This window comes from Ascidiella aspersa, chromosome 5, assembly GCF_963924565.1.
Source record: "Ascidiella aspersa chromosome 5, kaAscAspe10.2, whole genome shotgun sequence".
Lineage (NCBI taxonomy): Eukaryota > Metazoa > Chordata > Ascidiacea > Phlebobranchia > Ascidiidae > Ascidiella > Ascidiella aspersa.
The window spans coordinates 18,360,141-18,378,730 of NC_139451.1; the positions used below are offsets into that span (position 1 = coordinate 18,360,141).

At 34.5% G+C, this 18,590-nt stretch overlaps 1 protein-coding gene across 1 annotated transcript; it reads left to right on the forward strand.

Annotated features, from left to right (window-relative positions):
• The first annotated feature begins 1,045 nt into the window (after positions 1-1,045).
• Positions 1,046-18,323, forward strand: LOC146145183 (uncharacterized). The gene is made up of 13 exons (XM_083389821.1): positions 1,046-1,259; positions 2,697-2,856; positions 3,815-3,928; positions 9,180-9,303; positions 9,719-9,783; positions 9,999-10,082; positions 10,653-10,767; positions 13,295-13,430; positions 13,847-13,998; positions 14,695-14,843; positions 16,105-16,248; positions 16,483-16,547; positions 16,749-18,323. Exons 1-13 carry the CDS (start codon positions 1,090-1,092, stop codon positions 16,774-16,776), a joined length of 1,506 nt encoding a protein of 501 aa, XP_083245947.1. The 5' UTR covers positions 1,046-1,089; the 3' UTR covers positions 16,777-18,323.
• The last annotated feature ends 267 nt before the right edge of the window (positions 18,324-18,590 follow it).

An 18,590-nucleotide genomic window follows, 5' to 3' on the forward strand; every position in this document is an offset into this window, starting at 1 on the left:
TCAATCAAAATATCCATTTTACGCTGGCGGGATATAAAAATTGTGCCTGCTGTAGGTATTGGTAGCCTACTTTTCTAGTTCAGATTAACTGCTTATTTGAGCCGAGCCTAGTAACCTATTGATTGTATTATCGTCTAGTGTCGGTAATTTGCTTTGCTAGTTGATATTTTTTTTTTTTACTTTATTGACAACATCCTTATCTCTTAGCTACTTTATTGTTACTTCATTTTCTGCTTGAATTTATTAGCTTCTTCGGCAGTCACGGGCCACGGCATAGATTTAGGAACATGTCTGCGAGCAGACAGTGTGTTTTAAGTTTATTTTTTGTGTGAAATGCTTTAAGGTCACATGTAGGGTTCCTCTTTTTCCCGGATTTTTTCACTCCAGGGAAACGGGATTGAAAAATGAAACTTCCCGGGAATCCCAGGATCCCGACAAAAAAAGTATATATAAAATCACGTCATTTTGAGGTTGGATTGTTTTATTTTAGCTTCAAACATTTAATTAAGCTCATTTATGGGCGTTCTTTCACTTATGTACGTGGAAAGTTATACAAAAAAACGAAAGAAAGAAATTCTGCATATATTTAATTAGGTTTTTTCGCTGGTAAGCGCAAATAAAACAACTCCGGCAACGACGTTAACAAGATTGGTACTATTTTTTTTCTTTATATTAGTCAAAAACGGCAATATTTTTAAAGTTTTGCTAGGTTGCCGAATACCCGGGATTATAAAAAAAAATTCCTGGGATTCGGGATTGTTAATTCCCGGGAAATCCCGGGAATTTCCCTTCAAAACATTCCCGGAGAGGAACCCTAGTCACATGTCAGCCACCCTTTAAAAATGTAAACTACTAACCTGTATAATTAGTGCTTGTTTCATTTGTTTTATTATTCTAATAATTTGACTTTCAATAAAGAGACACCACTTTTTAACATTTGACATACAGTGTTGGCTCCTTATTCTGTATTATTAGACATCTTTAGTTTTGATTTATGTTGATATAAATTACCAAATAACATGTTTTCATTAGGCGTAGAATGTTAAAACAGTGATAAACAACCACATAATCTGCAAGCGCTTACTTAATATGGATGAGCCCTCTGGAAAAAGTTCACCTGGGACTTCAAAGTCTGTCAGTAATGGCCAAAACAGTGCTGCCAATGCTGTAAAAGTCATTAAAGCTCTTAATGTAAAGAATACTAAACTGCAAAGTGAAAATAAAAGTTTAAGAGAGAAACTATCTGCATTACAACAAAAGTAAGCAAGATTTTTTATACTATGAATACAAAAAAACTTAGTTAAAAAAGTATCATGTTAAAAACTATTTGAAAGCTATGATAAGATAACCTATATTGCTGCATACGTAAAACACCTAAAATATATAGTTGTTTAAATTTGAACAAAAGTGACCCAATTGTTTCGTGAAACTTACTTGTCACATGTAGTGAAGAAAAAAAAAACTTATTGTTTAAGCCAGGGGTCGGAAACAGTATCTGGCCCGCCGCCCTTTTGACAAACTATAGACACGAGTCCATTTCAAAGACTTCTCAACTATTTTAAATACGTGAGTGCAAAACATTTTCGCGCTTCGCGCGAATGATCTTTCTACTTTTGTATACGTTTTGATGCTGTGTTTTCACCTAGATCAGCGCTTGTTTACCTTTGCGCCGTAAAAGGCTGCCAAGTGCGTCGCGGACAAACAAAAACGTATTAAAAATATTAGACATATATTTTTTAACATATTTTTGTTTTAGGGAAAATAATATTTTACAATTTTAAAGAAATGCCTGTATACCAAAAAAATTCACGCTCGCTTCGCTCGCCAGGTGTGCCCTGACTTTAAAAGGTTAACAAAAAATGAACTAGATTAATCAAAGACACACATTTCATTGTGAAGTTGCTTGTACTAACAAAATGTAGCGAGCATTGGCGTATGGTTCTTTCTCGACTCGCTCCTCTTTGAGCCACAGCAGGCTAGTTTTTCAGGCCGGCCCTGTCTGTATCATTGATTGACAGATTCTGCGATGGCTTTTCGATGTACTGAACTAGATTAACTATTAAAGTTATCGCGTTTCTTTAAAGTAGTTTTATTACCGGTACACTTTTTATTTGTAGTATGGATGACGACGTGTGGACCCAAATTTTAAACCAAACAAACGCTGTTTTGCGCTTAAATGTAATTAAACACGTTTTTAAGTGCAAAAAATATCCGAGGCCCGCCTAATTCACAGTTGTTCTAACATTTTAATAACACAATTCTTAGTTAGCATTTTGTGCGGCCTGCAGAGACCTTTTTAAGTTTTATTTTGGCCCGTGACTAGAAAAATTTTGCCGACCCCTGGTTTAAGCTGTGTATGGCTATTGGCTATGTGTAAGATCTTGTTTTTTGGGTTATTTTTTAGCTCATGTAATATTAGTCACTGACTAAAGTTTGTATATGTATAGCTTGTAAACAAAAATATAAAATAAGTCTTACGTAAACAAAATAATAACTACATAAATATATATTTATAAATATATATTTGTGTTCATGGCGCCTAAACGTGGGTGGGCTAAGTGTTTTTAGTTGTTTTTGATTTCTGGCAGAATTTCTTTTCCTGTCTAAATGAAATTATCACAACGTGTATATTTCTGTGACATGCAACAACTTCTAGATTATATACATAAATATGTAACATTCATTACTGACTGCAGATGTAATTATATGGTGAATGGTGAATGTTCTACCTCATCAAATGGGCCAGTACCACCTCCAAACACAGTCAATCAGGAAATTGCTAGTCTGACTAATCAGAACAACTTTCTCAAAGAACAATTTGAAAAAAGCGGAAGAAGCAATGCAGATGATGTTCTGGTAAATATTTCAATTTCTACTTCTCTGGGGCTGTTTTTTTAACACGAATTTGACATATCTGGGTTGAGAGTCTAAATACTAATTATTTATTAGTTGTATTTTTCATAGAATAAAATAAATTTAAGGTTTTCTGTTTTTTAATCAGTTTTAATTAAAAGTATATCTAGATCAGGAAACACCAAACTTTTTGCACTAATGATCAGATAAGGACTGGCGACCACGTCCAACTAAAAAAATACCTTGTGTTATACATATTTGACTTCATTTTTCTAAAAAAACAAAGAAAAGACAAAAAAAATGCATTATTTTACTAAGCTTTTTATAATTGTTTTAAACTTTAAACCGAAGTTATCATATTTTTGCATCTAAAACTATTTTCCCCAATAAAGTATTGATTACTAACTGCATTTTAGGATAGTTTGGGAAGTATGCCTGGGGCTTGGAAGAATCAAACCGGATGTAGTTGGGTTACTGCTGATCTACATATAACAAATAAAAAGTTCTATCCCTACAAGATTGTAGGCACTTTATTTTTGCACAGTTGAAGTAATAAAACATGTTTTTTTAGGCTTAGAACAAAATTTCAGTTTTATAACAAAAAATACATCAATCCAGTGTTGCAATGCATAAGTAAATGACTTCATTTCACTCTATCATTCCTGGAAATATGTCTGGACTTCACTTCTGTTTTACACTGAAATTTAAGTTCTGCAATTAAATTCATTTATCTATAAAATAGGTAATTTACTTCAATTAATAAAATCTTAGCTTGCTACTTGTTACATTTTTATGTTTGCTAAGCAAAAAAAGAAAGTGTTATAATGACTTGACTTGGATTGATTGTTTTGGTTAAAGCTTGACTTCGGTAACTTATGACTCGGACGTAGACTTTACTTGCTATTTGTTGAAAATGAACTGACTTGGACATTTTTTAAATAAATTATGTCTAACATTTTAGGAAAAACAAGAGTTCGAAATTGTTGTGGCAGAATACCGTAAGTTGATGATTAAAAAAGATGAAGAAATTGCAGCATTGAGAGAAGGGGCAGAACATGGCAAACTGACAGAAAAGGTGGGTTACTAAAGTTAAATAAGGCAAACAACAGACCACCAAGCCTGTTTAGCCAAATCATAAAATCCTAATTTCAAAACAGGAAGTCTTTATTAAGTGGCCTTCAATCTTGTTCAGTTGAAGCCAGAAAATATTTATGGTTTACTTTATTGAATAAAACTGTTAGAATTTTATTTAAAATTATCATCTCTTAATCTGACAATTAAAAAAAATCATTTAACAGTGTAAATAAAAAAAAAAAAAAATTTAAATTTCTTAATTTTAGACTGCACATGAATAACAATGCTTGATTTTTTTTATGCTGTAACACAGTGGTCGGCAAATTGTGGGCAGCAGCCCAAATGTGGGCTGCGGAGCCATTTTTAGTGGGCCGTGAGCGTTTTTCTAATAGTTTAGTTTAATTATGTAATTGTGGACTGCAAGGTATTTTTTTAAAGTTTAGTTTAATCAGGTCATTATGGGCCGCGTGATTGTTTGAATTTCAAATGTTGGTGTGGTTAAAAGTTGTTAATTTGCATCATTGTTGCATCACAGTTTAATTGTAGTCTAACAATACTGGTATGCGAGGCAGGCTTATCTTCAATCATTCGTTTTCAAGCGAGGCTCTTTAGAGATTGAAAAAGGGTAACGTTGGTCACTGCAGTTTGGCAAAACGTTCTTTAGATTACTTCTAAAGACAAATCATGTCTGTTTCGGAAAAGAAAAGAAGTAAATCGAAAATGGAATAAAGAATGGGATAAGAAATACTTTTTCATTGATGGAAAAAGTAATGATTCTCAATGTGTTATTTGTTATCAGGTTGTATCAGAACAAAAAGAAGGAAAATTGGAGCACCATTTTTTTAGACAGCGCAAAAATTATAATGAAAAATATCCTGTAGGGTCACAGTCGCAGACTGAAAGGTTTAATTCTTTACAAAAAGATATGGCGCAACAGCAGGTAATGTTCAAAGTGCAAAAAAAGAAAGTAGAGTCCTTAACTGTAGCTTCAAATATTGTGTCATGGGAGATTGTTAGGCATATGAAGCCTTTCACCGATGGCGAATTTATTAAAGATTCTATGATTCAAACTGCCGCTGAGTTGTTTCCAGATAAGCCTGATATACAAAGGACTTTTAATGATATTAAACTTTCTACAAGGACAGTTGCACGACTAGTAGATATCCTGTCGGCAACGTTCAAAATCAGCTAGATAAGGACATAGCAATATCGCAGTTCGTAAGTTTGGCTTTGGAGGAATCTACTGATATTACAGGAAATGCGCAGCTGTGCATTTTTATTAGATACGTTTTTCAAAATTTGATAATGAAAGAAGAGTTGCTTGACTTGGTATGGCTACCGAATATGGCATTGGCCAGGATATTAGTGACACGTTGATGGAAGTGTTAAAGAAACACATGTGCCATTAAAAAAAAGATCCTCAATTGCTACAGATGGTGCACCTGCGATGGTTGGAAAATACAAAGGAGCAATTGCATTACTACGGAAAACCAGCCTATTGTCTGTTTTTAAAGCATACCACTGTTTAATACACCAACAACCTCTTTGCGCCAAACACATTACAGTATTATATATTCGTTCACAGCCACTGTAGTATATTCGTTCACAGCCACTTCACCGTCGTCAATTTCGTGTTTTGCTGGATGAATATAACAATAAGTATGGTATTCTTTTGTTTTATACTGAGGTTTGATGGTTATCCAGGTGGTATGTATTGAAAAGATCTAGTGAATGCCTCAAATAATCAACTTTCTGTCCGAAAAAAGTAAGAATTTTCTGCAATAAATAACTTGCTCATCTTTAAATACAGACTGGGCTACTTGACAGATATCACGTCAAAATTTAACAAATTTACTGTTAATTTGAAAGGTAAGGGTCTTTTGTTATGTGACATGATGCAGAATATTAATTTTATGAAAAGAAAGTTAATTCTCTTTAAACGACAGTTGCAAAACGGAGATCCTCCTCATTTTCCAAACTTGCATGCAACTGAGGAAAATGAACAATTTTGTAAAGAAGAATTGAAGGCATTTGCACAAAATATAAATCACGTTTATGAAGAAATGGAGAAAAGGTTTTCTGAATTTACCGACCTAGGTGTCTCTGAGAAATTAATTCGTAATCCGTTTGATAATGATGCTAGCGACTTCAGGTAAAATGAAGATCAAGTAAGGGCTAAATTTCAACTGGAGCTATTGCAACTTCAGTGTGACGAAAGTCTCAAGCGAAGTCCCTAAAAGCGATACCAATGGTAATTATAGTTCATCTGTCTTGAAGTTTTGGTAGGAGCTTCATCACGAGCAATTTCTACACTTGAAAAAAGAAGCGAACCAAATTATATTAATGTTCAGCACTATGTATATGTGCGAGCAATCTTTCTTAGCAATGAAACAAAAAAAATCAGCTCCCAGAAACCGCTTGCAGGATACAAGCCTGAAAAACTTGCTTGTTGCGACAACAAACTTCTTTCTAGATTTTGCTAAGCAAATACAAACAGTTTCACTTGCCGCATTGAATGGTTAAAAAATAAGAAAATACTGCTACTTTCTTAGCTAGCTCCGCTGAACCTGACAGATTAAAATGTTGTGTGCCAGTAATATTGGTATTTTGTCCATATAGTGTTAAATTTTACATATCGATTTTCTTTGACTTCCAACGGAGGAAACTGACATTACGATTTTGCTCTTTTGTTTTGCTATCGTTGTTTAGTTTTCTTGTGACTAGGGATGTTCAAAGTAGAATATTGAATCCTTGGATTCGAATCCAATTCTGCCGTTTATTCTGGGTAATTGGAACCGATGTAATTTAATGTTTTGTCGCCGATTGTTGCGCCTAATTGTAACGCTTGTGGTAAGTTGGCCTGTCGCTGCGGCGACCAATTTGTAGTGCTTACTTTAAATGTAACCTGGTAGTGCAGTGTCAGCGTTTTTTCGGGCGACCAATTACCCCGTCTCGCAATAACGTTGATCTAATAATTAAGTGTCAATCAAGCAATGTTGGGCGAGCGACTAACGTGTTATGCCAGATGCGGAGTTCGCAATTTCCCTTAATGCAGTAAGTTGCAAAAGTAATATTGCTGGCCGTCTACAAAATGTGCTATAGGGTTATTTAAGGTCAACTTTAGGCCAATATTCAGCGAGGTTATGCATTTTTGTACAGCGTAATTGTCAAGAATTCGTTACGTCAACAGTAACTTTGTATTCTTTGCAGTACATTATTTAACTGCATAACAGATCATGTTAGTAAAAAAAAGCACTAAAACCCAACAAGGCTTTAAAAAACAGGACCGAATTGCTTAAGACTTCTGTGTTCAGTGTTTCATTGTACTCACTATTTGGCAAAAAAAAAAGTTTTGGCAACAACCTGGACAGTTGACATATTACAGTTTACAGAACTGCTTCAAATGACAGTTGTTAAGAATGTGAGATTTTTTTATTATAATATACACATGTTAGCAAATTGGTTGGGCGATTTATTGCTGTGATTGTTGGCCCTGTGGGGTAGATTAAGATTAATCCCTTCCCCAAACAAAACCAAGATTAAATAATTTAATAAAAATATACTAGGATTCGCTATTCTGGATTCGTTATTCTAGATTCGTTATTCTAGATTCCAAACCTATTATTCTAGAATAACTTGGGTTCTACTTTAAACATCCCTACTTGTGACCTAAAATTCCTTTTAAAAACGCAATTTGTTGTTTTTGGTTGTCTGATAACTGAGAATGTACTAGTACCAATATGATTATCTAACAAGCTATTGCGTTGTACAAGCGATTAATCTTTGGGTTTAACATTTATTGGTTTTGTTGTAGTGGTTTGATTTAGTGGGCCTTCAACAGATTTTGAAAAAGAATATTGGGCCGCGACAAAAAAGTTTGCTGACCACTGCTGTAACACAACAAAGTTTTTGACTTTGTTTTATGTTCAGCAGTTATTCAGTTTGTGTGGCATATATAGTATGCCTAAAAAAATAAATACTTTAAGCTTTGCAACCTTGTGCTTCCATTAATCTTTCCTGACCTCTTTGTATTGTGAAAGCACCGTTGCCATAATCAAGGAATGGATATCCGGTTTTTAATCAGGGCTGCGGAGTGCGCACTTGGACTCGACGGAGTCGGTTTGTTTTGTCGGACTCGGGACTCGGTAAGACCATGTAAAACTACCCGAGTCCGACGTGCGCAGGGGCAGTATCAAATTTTAAAACTGTTAAGGCGGCAAAATGTAAGTTGTAAAACTGTAATAGCAAATTGTAAAATTGATTTTAAACCATGTAATGAGGGTGGATCAATTATGACATCAATATGAGTAGATTGCAAAAAATCCACCTTAATTTAGTTGCGTAAATGGGTAAAATACAGGCTGTAGAGTAGCTTCGAAATCAATACGTCCTTTTCTGAAACACGGATACTTCTGGCGTAGCTCATCAGTAAACAGTTTTCCTTTTCAGCATTATAATGTAGAGCTTATATTTTGCTTTATTGTTGTCTAAATTTAAAGAAAGCGTCTGCTGAGAACCACCTGATGCCATAGACAAGTGGTTCTTAATATTTTTCAGCCGTGTCCCCCTTGCTAATTTTCCCATACCTTGCCCCCCCCCCCCCCCCCCCCAGCCTTCTCTACGAAAAGCTCTCAAGCATTTAGCATTTTTAATTAAATATCACTGAGACAATTTGAAAATAGTGAAGTTTTTCGTTGGTTGTGCGAAGCGCGAAAAAAAATGGGTTTATTTGACTTTGCGCTGAAAAAGTTAACAAAAAGTAGAAAAGATTCGGGCGGAGCGCGAAAATGTTTTGCCGTTTTAATATTAAAGTTGGCAAAAACAGAGTTTGTACAGCGCTGTAGAAGTGGTGTACAACACAGCGAAACCATTGGAATCATTGCAAAAATTAAATATTAACTTAGAGCTAGCGCAAAAAAAAAGTATGAGCAACTAACTCGAAATGCGAAAAAAGTGAACATTTGGACATTTTTGAGCGTCCTCGGAGGACCATTCAGTTTTCTTGAGAAAAGAGGACATATGGTAGGCCTACTGTAGAGTCAGAGCTCGGGACTCGAAAAAATCTCACATTTGGCCGGAGTCGGACTCTGGTTTATTTTTTTAGCCGGAGTCGGACTTGTTTTTTCTAACCGACTCCGCAGCCCTGTTTTTAAGACACAGTATGCACAGTCCTATAAAATACCAAAACCATAATTTATGATAGGCTGCTGTAATGTACCCTTTCAACCCAACTAAAATTTAATAATTGACAGGTTACCAAACTTAATATGATGTTGGATAGAGCCAGGGCTGCAAATCGTGTTTTTTCTGAGGAAATCGAATTGCTACAGCAACAAATTAATGATTCATCAACACAGAATTCACCATCAGCTAACGGTAATATGGTAGATTTTGATGAATGTATCCAAGCAATCAATATGCTAAACAAAACTTTTAACTTAGTTCACATAGGTACGATAATCAATATAAATTTCCCCTGTGGTGTTGTTAGAATTCCTCAAACCCTTTGCTGGAGTTGTGGTAATATAATACCAATTAAACTCTCTTCAGCTGTGTTTTGTAATCCAATACAGTGTTTTACCTGGGTTAGTAAGTTTAACAAATATATACCAATAAAAATTCTTACTTTTATTGAAGCAAATTATGGCTCAACACCTGGGACTACAATGTCTTCTCATTTGCTTACTGAGAGAACCATGGCATTGAATTAACAATATTTAAGAAGTAAAAAATTAATAAAACCAATTCAAAAAACAATTTAACATTTGTTTTTTATTTACTCATTTTACAGTTCATGCCCCTTCTGATGATGTTCATGGGGCGTGCACTCCTGCCCTGAATCTGCAAGAGCTAACAGTAATACTTACTTAAAAATCAATTATAGTTATAATTGCCTTTATACCATGCAGTTTGTTACAAATTTACTGTTTGGTTCAATTACCTTTCATTTTTTTTTTTTTTTTAATAAAACTCAAAATGAATGTACTAATTTAAAAAGAAAACTGTTATTTAAACATTTAAATATTTTAAGAGTTTTCTTTTATAATAAACTCTATTAATATGTTATTTAGGCATGCCATGATCAGGTAGAGAGTTATAGAGCTCTTAATATCAAGATGCAGAGTGAGCTCAATGCTGCAGTCACTGAGCAAGAGGTAGGTTGGTTGTGATAGCAAGCTGCAAAACGGTAGAATTTTCCTAAACATTCCAAACTCTTTCTCAAGCCACTTTACCATGTAATAATATGAACTACAAAAATGTACAATATTTTAAAATCAATACTATTAAACTTATTTCCCTCTGTCTAAGTTTTGTGTTTTTTTTTCATTTTTTAATGATCAATATAACCTACGAAATTCTTGAAAACCAAATTCCAAATGCCTCAAATTTATTTAGCTTGATTTTTGGCAAATATTTACTTTTCTAGGTGTTTTTTGTGTTATGTCTAGGTTCTTCACTTGCAAACATAACCTCTTTGGTATTTTTATTTTGTCAGTTATTTTGCTGCACATATGCTTAATCATTTTGGTTGAAAATAAAATATCACTGTATAATCAGGTTTCATATATATATAGAGAGAGAGAGAACTTTTGTAATTTTTATATTTATACTAATCTTTTGTTTTTCTGCATTACATTTTGATAGTAATAAATACTAGGGTTTTGTTTAGCTTTAGTAAAACTTTATTTCAGGTTTGTAGGAACCAACATATATTATCTTTACAGAACTATGCTATCAAATTACAAGCAGCAGAAAAGCAAAATGGTGATCTACAAAGTAAACTCCAAGAGTTACAGGATGTAGTACAGTCACTTCAAGCACAGCCACAAAATCAAGAAGGTAGATTTTGAATTTTATATCTACTATAAGTTATGCCCAAAAGTTACATTTGAGAATGCCAAGTTATTGCTTTTTGTGCCAGCATTTGTCTAAAATATTTTGTTTTGGCATGCCGCACTTGTATTTCAAATCACATTTTAAAGTCCTTTAATATTTGATCTCGAAAAAACATAAGCACCATCAAAATGACACATTGGGCTGCTATATGATGTTCTTCAGCATTCAACAGCATTGTAAAAAGATTTTGGAATAAAATTGGAGAACATACAACAAGACTACAAAGCACCAATATTTATAATAAAACCCGAAATTTAAACTTTTTTTCCATTTTCCAGTGATAGAAATTTTCCCATTTTCCAGTGATGTTAATAAATAGTGACGTCATAATAATATAGTGTTTGTAATGACGTCATAGATAGGAAAAAATAAAGAGAAACAGCCAATTAACGTCCAACGAAAGCAAATTCGTGCGTCGTCAACACTCCTGCCAGGCGCCAGCTGCGAAACTTCTTAATGTACAATCGTTAACTTCAGGCGAAAAAAACTAAACCAAGACTGTAAAATATGTGTGATTGATTTGGGTAGAATCAGCAGCGCAGTTACCCAAGTTCCTGGTACTGTACTACGCTAAATTACAAACACGTATTATACCTTCTGCAATACTGAACGAAGATCGTTTTTTCCAGTTGTTATTATGCCACGACTAGCGCAGCATCTGCGCGGACTGTGTGCCAAGTCAGCTAAAATACAAGGTGTGGTTGAGGGAAAATAAGTTGCGTCAATTGCACACAAAACACTTGGTCTTGAATATGCATATCAAGAATAATTTTGCCTTAACTATTATTACATAAAAATGGCGACTTTAAAACGTACACGACAGTCACAATTAGACCACCTTTTTTTGAAATTTGCGCGGAAAAATATGACGACAGCGAACAGCGAGGAACATTAGCTGCGCCGAACTCGACGTTTTTAGCAAGAAAAAAAGGAAACTGGACAGGCGAAAGAGAAAAAACATCCTGCGTTTAGGTCGACACTTGTACAAATAAAACGAAAAACTGCGTTTTACCTTTGATTTTGGTTGCATTGGTTTAAGACAAATGAAATTTCATTAAAAACAAACCCTGACAAAACGAATGTCTAGGGTTCATACTAATATGCTTGTTTTTAATAAATGATTGAACTGTGAACAACATATTGAGAGGAATACTATTGCATAATAGGAATATTAATATTCATGGTCACTCTGGATCAGTGGTTCTTAACCGTTTTTCTACCGCGCCCCTTTGGTAATTGTCCTGTGTCCGCCATCAGATATCACAAAAGTATCATACTAAAATAAAGTCGGTATTTTTTTATTACAAATCAGTGCGACTACATAAAAATACCAAAGTTAACCCTCAATCAAAAAGTTGCGTTTATTTGGTTTGAAATAACCAAACTTTAATCTAGAAGACATGCTCGTGATCCTTATATTGGTTTTCATTGAGCTGATTTTAACAAACATGTTGTTAAGGTATTGACTGACTCCACAGTTGTAAGGCTGCACAGAAACAAAATGTCGCCCTAAGCGCAAAAACATTGTGTTAATCGTGTTTTAAAAGGTGTGATGACTGATGAGTGATGACACATAATGCAAAGGCTATAATATGGACCCTACTGCAAATAACATTAATTCGTGCAAAAAAAATCTGGGTTTCCTCCATTTTGTGATGTATGGAAGACAGCACGAAACGTAAAAAAAATTTGCCGTTTTGTTCTTAAAATTGGCAAAAACGCAGATTGTGGAGAGGTTGATATGGTGCCCAACCCCGTTTGCACAACTCAGTTCTCCGTCAACCATTTCATACTGTTCTGACCAAACACAACCCAAATCGCCTGTAATATGCAGCAAATATTGTTTAACAATGAGAAACTATTAACACATAGTAGCCGAAAAAATCGCAAAATCGCAAAATTATTTCTTCAGTTATATATCTACACATTTTTTCTTTAGTTACTTATCTACATGTGTAATTTTGATCTAAATTCTAAAGCACAGGACAGCATATAAGCAAAATTACCAACAAACGCAACATGAAACCAGTAAAATCAATATAAAAAGTTAACTATTGGAGTAGAGCTTCCGCTCCCCTAAAAATATGTTTGGCGCCCCTAGGGGGCACAACCCCCGGTTAAGAACTACTGGTCTAGATAGACCCTTGAATATGCATGTTGCCTGTGATTAAAAATTATTAGACAATTAAACTCACGTTAATAGCATTTTGCCTGATTTAAACAAATAAAAGTGAGACTGCAACTTTAGCCATCTAGCAAGACCCTTTCGCAAGTTACTAGGTGTGAGCATAATTCTCTCCATGCTTATTGACTTTTTGAGAACCACTTTAGTAGCAATACATTATGGCTGGAGTTTTTCCATGTCTGCACTAAGATCTATAAGATGTTAACAATAAAAAACGTCAAATTTAAAATTTCTAATTTGGCTAACCTTTTTTACTAAAATATATTCAAATCTGTGCGTTGACAGATAATCCACTAGTCCATTCTCAAATGAAGGCTTTTATGGAGGATTTCAATATGGAAAGACAGGAAAAACAAGCTCTTCTGGAGGAAAAGGGCAGAATTGCTGGAGAAAATAGCAAGTTAAAAAAACAATTAAGCCAGTAAGTTTAAATTTAAAACTGTCCATGTTTTAAGCAGATAGCATAATATAGGGGCGTATCCAGAAGGCTAAAAGGGATGGGTAATTTTCATGGGGTTTTTGATTTTCATGGGAGATGATTTCAGTCCCGAATTTTCTACTAAAGGAATTCCCCCATTTTCCGTCTGACGGTAATGATGAATGACGTCATAAAATAGGGATGGTAATGTCGGTGAGTTTAACCCTGTGAAAAACGACCCCCCTGGATACGCCACTGGCCCACCGGTATAATATCGTTAGTGTTTGGAGATAGTTTAACTGTAAAGAAATTACACACGCAAGATAAAACTGTTAAAAATTACGCAAAAATCCAAAGAGAATTAATAATTTAGCTAATCGATTACAACAATAATACAACAATTAATTTTTACTTTTTAGGTTGAACACCTTTTTAGCTTCCAACAACCCACCTGGTCACCAACAGCAGCCCCAGTATCCTAAAAGTTCTTACCCACCACAAACCCCAGTTTACCCAAATCATCAGGAACTGGAGGGTATCCAATCACAATATACGCCTAGTTCTTTTGGCGGTAAGTGTCACTCATGGGTATTTTTTCTTGCTTTTAGCTGTATATATCTATATTCTATATATTACCTGTGACATTACTTAGTAGCTTGGATTTGCAAACACCCCACTTTTAAATGTGTTGCATGAATAAAGGCAGTATACACGCAATTTCCTCCTACATGCAAAATGACGTCACATGATAGTAGAAATGTCTAGATCAGTGCTTTATCAATTTTTTTTAACTTGCAAACCTAGTGAGTTTATTGAAGTTTTAACAGTTACAAGTTTGAGTATAATAAAAATGTCAAGTCATCCGCTATGCGCACATTTGTCGAATATACGTGCAACTTAGCAGCCGACATTTGCATATCGAAAGTAAGTACAATATACATTATACGGGAAGACACAATAAGACCTAAAAAGCAACAATACCTAAAGCAGAAAAATCTGTAAAACCATAGTATTAAGACCAACGACATAATACAGCCAAATACGCAGTAATGTCCAGAACAGCATAAGATCAAAATCGTCTGAATAAGACCATTCGATTTAGACGGTACTAATACCTTTTGGTATTAGTCCTACTTTGGCCTTGTTTTGAATTGTGATTTATTCTGACGTTGGTGTTGTTCTTATCTCGGTCTTATGGCTGGAGTCCAATTATACATAGATCCAACAATTTTTTTCTTGTAATCAAAACCCTTAAAATTCTTTATAGCGTCCAACCCACATCTTGGTCCACGTCCGACCAGCCCCCCTGTATACAGCAGACAGCCCACATTTGGTCCAGTCACTCCTTCTGTTGTTGACCCTATTCCACAGCAACAACCAGTCCCGCAGCAACCACGGCGCATCGGTTTTACGAGGGTAGAAAGAGAAATAATCTTTTCAAAATGTTTTTACGATGTTTAACCTATAAGGCAGTTGTTCCAAACCTTGGGCTCGCGACCCTTAAGGGAGTCGCAAAAGGTTGTCTGGGCGGTAACCGTGTACAAGTTGTTAAACAATAAAAGCAACCAATATAAAAGCAAAAAGCAACCGCTGCGTTAAAACCAGGTCGTGCTTGTAATTGTTGTGACATAAAGAAACAACATTTTTTTTTAATAAGGGTTGTTATGACGCAAATAAACCCTAAACCAGGGGTTCCCCACCGGGGCTGAATTTGAACATCAATGGGTAAGAAGATCCTTGTCCTTGGGCCACAGAGCAGCTTTTCAAACATATTTCACAGTACAGTTATATTTTGGAATTGTAAATGATATTATGCCATTATAGTCTTTGCTTTAAAAAACAACAATCTACAAATATTGGTTGTTATTTAGTAAGAAACCTCCTTGTCTTATAACAATACGTTTTTTATCAATGAAGCAGCAACAAATACTCCTCTAAGTGGCAAAATAACTGACATTTAATTTCTTTCTGATTTTTGCATTTTTTAGTGAAATACCGGTCGAACTTTTAGTCGAGCTATAAAAGCAATATAACTTAGCAATATATATTTGAAAAATTCCATCAGATTTTTTTGGTGGGTACCAAGAACGTTTTTACCTGACAAAGGGGTACGAGCAGCAAAAAAGGTTGGGAACCCCTGCCCTAAACCGTAACTTTAGTTTGCATGCTTCTAGCGTAAGCTAAATCCGGACATTCTTGCCAAGTTTTTATCCAATTTGTCTAAAAATGTAAACATTCTGCCAAATTGTATGTGATTGTAATCTGATTTATGTGTAACTCACTGAAAGGGGGTCGCGACGACAAAAAGGTTACAAACCACTGCTATAAGGCCTTGGTTTTGTGTATGTTTCCAATGTTGATGTAACAATTTAAATTACATTCGATTAATATTTGGTCTCATAATGCTTTTATAGCTTAAAATAATTTATAAGCCAAAGCAAAAAAAGGATTTTTATATTTTAAGTGAAAAAGAAATATTTTAAGGTTTCAATGGCTAATACTAATACACAAATGATATAATTAATAATAAAAATACAGTTTATGTTCTCGAGTTTTTTATACCAGCTACTGACCTTTGTTTTTTCACCTAAGAAATATTTTCTTGTACTTTTTTATAAATGTTAAATTTAGACTCCTCGCAGCAAAGTGGACTATGATGTACTTTCCTCTTTTTAAGGATCAACGCCAGCCTCCGCCACAGCAGAGTATGAATTATCCACCTAATACCCCACCCGTGGCTGTTCAATATCACAACCCTAACACAGGACCTGATTTTGCCCCGAGGCCACGAAATGCAATTCAGATGCAACCCACTTACTCGGTAATAAAATAATAGCATTTGTCCTGTTTAATAGCTCCACAGGTTTTTATGTGGTAAAAGTTTACATCACATTTTGAATACATCTTAAAACTATCATCAGATAACAGCATAGTAAATAAGGTGATTAGAAGACTTTTTTATTATCGCAATAACTAAATTTTGAAAATGTCTTTGCCTTTGGTATATATTAGTAGGTCTACGTCCAGTACCAAATTATAAAACTGTGGTTTGCAGGTGAGTGGGATTCCTTCAGAGTTTCCGAACCAGGATGCCTACCATCACGATATTCAAGAACCGAGGTATGCGTAGCAATACTCCTAGCGGTTTGGGGTTTGGGGCTATTTATTATGACGTGTTTAGTTATTTAGTTTTCCTTATAGTTAATTTTTTCTTTATTTTTTAATTTCACGCATATTTTTGTTCTAAAAATAGCTTTGACGACTGTGTTGTACTATTAACAGTTTAAAACTTTACATTTGATGTTGAATCCTTTTTAACAGGGATACAATGAAACCTGAACAAAAATGACGTATGGATCAACCCACTATGACCAAGTTTGCCTCCACAATCTACAGGATTTTTGCCTGGCTAAAAAAAAACTAGTTTTCAAAATATAAATTTCTTACACATTACGTCGCATTCAAATGCAATTAGTCGCAGCTTTTTTATATTATTAACTCGTTTGTTTTGTTCTTGTTGTGCAACTATACTGGTCGATGAAAATTCGAACTCCACACTCTAAAAAGATGCCTTTTTATATAAATGTAGGTGGGAGGGAGTATATCATATTGACAGGATTCAACAAGGGCTTAAAACTCGCTTCATTTTGACATTTCCCAACAACCTTAACGCAAAAGCTGTAACGCCCGACACTGTACGTTTGTTTTCGTGTTAAGCGTCCATTAACTAGACCTCGCAGCCAATGTTGGAAAAACACGTTAAATTGACTTTTCTAGGTTATAGATAAGAGCATTTTTGCTGAAACCATGGTCTAAACTAGTAGGTTGGAATTTATTTGCCAGCAGTTTTTTTTTTGTTACGTGACCACCCTCTTAGAAAATTAATTGTAACTCGGGCATTAAACATCGTATTCGTGTTGCATGGCCGTTTTGTGCCTTCAGCCCCTTCAGATATTTTCGGAGACCACTTGTTTATTTGCGCTTTAATTTATAGTAATTTTAAATGTCTCGCACTTACAGCCAAATAAAGCAAGTTCCAGTTTTCCATTTTGTGTCACTTTTAATAGTTTTTGACGTGTATTGTAATTCCTATTAAAAGTCTTTTTAGATTGTTTTATCGTTTGCTTGAACTTAAAATTTACTTTCTGTTTTACAACTTGTTTTTGCTTGCCCCTAAAGGTAACATAACAAACACATCTGTAAAAGTTTGTAACATGGTTAAACTGTGTGTTTTATTAATGAACGCTACTAGAGAGGACATGAGAATGATTAATCTAGCAAATGACCGTGTATTCTTTACCAATGAGAAAACAATTGACATACAACAATTATTTCTACGTTTTGCAAAATAATCATTTGCAAAACAACGTTTATTATGACGTTTGCGCAGGTAAAGTAATAATCGTGCTTTTCAACATGGAACGGTAGCTAAACTACTTCTTCTTTTGTTTACAAGATTTCGTTCTCTTTAAAAAAAAATTGGGTCGCCGGGCCAATAAAATGTTGGGTGTCCTAGTTCATTATTCATATTTGTACGAAATCATGTTCTGACCTACCATTATGCAACATTCGAAAAAAAAAAAAACACGTTGTCGTGCTTGTGTACTGTTATTTATGTAAGTCTTTATGGATGCTGTTTTGTTTAGTGCGACTATCTGCCATTTTAAACCTTTGTTATTTTCTGTAAATGTTCCGCTTTTGTTTAACTTTTATTCTGTGTCCTGTCCACTGTTGGATATTTTGTTCACCCTGAGTTTGGTAAAATACAGCAATTGCGAAATACAGCAAAATAAAAAATTACTGTGTTTGGCAAGTGGCAAAAGGTTTTATAATGTGCATGCAAAAACTTTAAGTATTTGATATACACGATATTCAGATATCATAGAGACATCGCAAATTTTCCAAGAGGACAATCGTCCAAAAAAATTAACATGGATCTAATGCTTATTTTGTTTTTTTTTGACTGATTTTCACCGGTAAATAACGCCAGAATCCTGGTTAAGTATCTTGCTGGAGGTCAACCCTTAATTTATATATACTCTTTCCCCCTGGTAAAAAGAATTAACCAACCAAACAAAGAAAATGCATTGTTTTGTGCTTTTTATTTGCTTGAAAATAAATATTAATAATATATATATTATAATTAATATTAGCAATAAATAA